The 2,759-nt window shown below is 59.5% G+C and overlaps 1 protein-coding gene across 1 annotated transcript; it reads right to left on the reverse strand.

The window, feature by feature from the left end:
* Window positions 1-772: 772 nt before the first annotated feature.
* On the reverse strand, window positions 773-2,177 carry SLC39A3 (solute carrier family 39 (zinc transporter), member 3). The gene is made up of 2 exons (XM_010005314.1): window positions 1,968-2,177; window positions 773-1,501 (listed from the first exon to the last, which is right to left on the reverse strand). Exons 1-2 carry the CDS (start codon window positions 2,172-2,174, stop codon window positions 773-775), a joined length of 936 nt encoding a protein of 311 aa, XP_010003616.1. The 5' UTR covers window positions 2,175-2,177.
* Window positions 2,178-2,759: the final 582 nt, after the last annotated feature.

Consider the following 2,759-nt stretch of genomic DNA (forward strand, 5'->3'; position numbering starts at 1 on the left):
ATTGCTGCTGCCTGTTCCTTAGGAAGTAACAGATGCTGGGGGCTGCGGCTGTTGAGGATTTGCATCCAGGGAGAGAGGGATTTGCAAGGGATGCACTGCCAGGCTGCTGGAGGTTTCCTTCAGGGAATGCTCAAGGGAGGGATGAGAAGGAAGCAGGGACAGGGCCCGGCCTTGTTTCTTCCTGTTAATCACCGAGGAACAAAAAGCTCCTGGAGCCACTGGTGGGTTAAAGTGGCAGCTGTGACCCCCCCGGGGGGGACGTTATTTTTGGCAGCTCTTACAACCAGGTTTTGCTGAAAACTAAGCAGCTTAGTGCAGCCATCCCCATCCCACCTGCTCCTGCTTGGATTTCTGCTGCCTCTTCCCACCTCCTTGGAGAGAGGGAAGCTGAGTCGCAGCCATAGTTCCTGCAGTGGGTACCAGGGGAAGGAGGGAGGGGCTGGTCACCTGGATCACCAGGAACTCCCAGGAGGGAAGGGGCAGCTCTTTGCAGACAGCACCAGATCCATAATGTGTCACCTCATCTCCACACAAGCTGCTGTAGCCACAGACCCCCCAGCAGGGACAAGGCCTGGGACCCCCTCAAGGGGACACTCCTTGTTTTTATCTCTGAGCACGCAGGCAGGAATTCTCCTCCTTTGGGAAATACCAGCTGGACCATGAGGTTTCACTTGGCCATTGAGCTTCAGTGTCCCCTTGGCTGGAGGAGGCTCAGCTCCGGAGCCGTTTGCCAGGGAAGGGAGGTGGGGTTTGCTTCCCACCCTTCCCACTCTCACCACTTGATGAAGACCAGCCCGGCCAGTGCCGTGTATCCCAGCACCAGGAACAGAACCTTCAGGAGACGATTGTTCTTCTCTTCCAGCTCTTTGGCAAGGATCTCGAAGAAGGTGACGAACAAGAAGGTGCCGCCCGCGATGCCTTGCAGGAGGAGGGAGATGATGCTGCTGGCTGCACTTTGGGTGCTCTCAATCCCCATCCCGATGGAGATTCCCAGAGGGATCATCAGGCTGACTGTCACAGCCAGCTTCAGGGCATCCCTCATGGGCAGCGAGGCCTTGGCCATGCTGACACCCAGGGCCACGGCCACCAGCGTCTCGTGAACGGCCACTCCCAGGAACAGGTTGATGACCTTGCTTCCCTCCTCCTGCAGGCCCAGGGCCAGGCCCTCCAGGATGGAATGTGCACACAGGGCAAACGTCAGTCCCAGCAGGCGCAGGGGCCCGGAGCGGGAGAGCTCCTGGATGCTGAGCCCGTGGGAATGGGGGCCGTGGTCCCCGCAGGGCGGGCGCGGGGCGGCGATGAAGGGGCTCTCGTACTCCGAGTCGCTCCCGGCATCCGAACCAGCGTTGAAGGTCTCCAGGTCAATGAAAGAAGGTTTTTCCTTCTGGAAGGTCAGGACAAGCTGCTCCACGAAGACTGTGACAAAGAAGCCAACCAGCATGATGGTCTCGGCCACCGGGTAGTCTGTGGTCACGTTCCCCTGCCGCAGGACTTCATCAAGCTGGAAGGAAGAGAACAATCCAGAGGGAATCACTCACCCCTGCCCTTCCCAAGGGGAATATTCCCACTGGGTTCACACAGCTCCAGAGGGACACCACATGGATCCGTGGTGCTTCGGCAGGGTTACACGGGCCTCAGTGGAAGAGGCAGGGAACCCACCTGCCTGGGGGGGGTTTGAGCACCCACAGCGCAGCAGGAGCTCTGAGCTGCTCACCCTGGTGATGCTCAATCACCTTCTGTGACCCCCCCAGTCACCAGTAGCCCAGTGGGGGGTGGGCACAGCTCAGTCCTCCTGGTCTGAAACCTCAGGCACAGCACAGCCCTTTCTGAGGAGACTCCACGGGCAGGACATGGACCCTTTTCCCCATGCCCGAGCTCTGGTGGCCTGGGGAGGGTGACCCCCCCCCCCAGCACACCCAGGGCCACAGGCTCATTAACAGCCCTCGTTAGCAGGAGGCAGCAGGTACCTTCTCCCTGAGGGCTGGCAGCAGGGCGTTGAAGCAGGTGGCCAGGAAGACTCCTCCTCCAAAGGAATTGCAGAGGGAAAGAACCTTCCTGGAGCAACGGGCCTTCTCGTGGTCAGCACTGATGACCCTGACGGGCAGCAGGGACCCGGCCAGCATCAGGACACAGATGCCCAGCAGACACAGCACCTTGGCCACCACCAGCTTCATCCTGCTCCCTGGGGAAGGCTCCTGCTGGGGGGTCCCTCCAGCCCCTGTCAGAGAGGGGACATCAGCAGGTGACAGCTCGACCACGCCTGGAGAGAAAGGTGCTCCTGGGCTCAGAACCTGTGGGTGGGAGGAAAAACAAGAGAGGTTTTTGGGGTTTAGCTATTTTTGGGTCTTCCAACTGTGAGAAAAAGAAGAGGGACTTGACCTGGTGGGATTCGTCACCCAGAGATGAACTCAAAAAGATCTCCCCTCAACAGTCCCAGGGGGTTTGGTACAGTTGGACTCCCTCCTGCTCGGTTTTCTGAACCTCCATCCCAGCTCTGTGCCAGGAGCCAGTGGAGGCCTCAGTCACGGGTGGGTAAACAGTCTCCAAAGGGAAACCCCCTGGGAACACCAGTGCTGGGCTCCCTGCTGCCAGGGGTGGGGCCAGAGGCTGGGACAGCGAGGGAAAAACAGGGATTGAGCTGCCAGGGTCACAAACAGTGACTGTGAAACCTCCAGGCGTTTCCCCTCTCCCCAGGCAGGGGCTCTGACCCTCGGCTGCACAAAACTTTTACCAAGTGACACCTGTGGGCACAAAGAGCC

This window comes from Chaetura pelagica, unplaced genomic scaffold (genome assembly GCF_000747805.2).
Source record: "Chaetura pelagica isolate M959 unplaced genomic scaffold, ChaPel_1.0 scaffold899, whole genome shotgun sequence".
NCBI lineage: Eukaryota > Metazoa > Chordata > Aves > Apodiformes > Apodidae > Chaetura > Chaetura pelagica.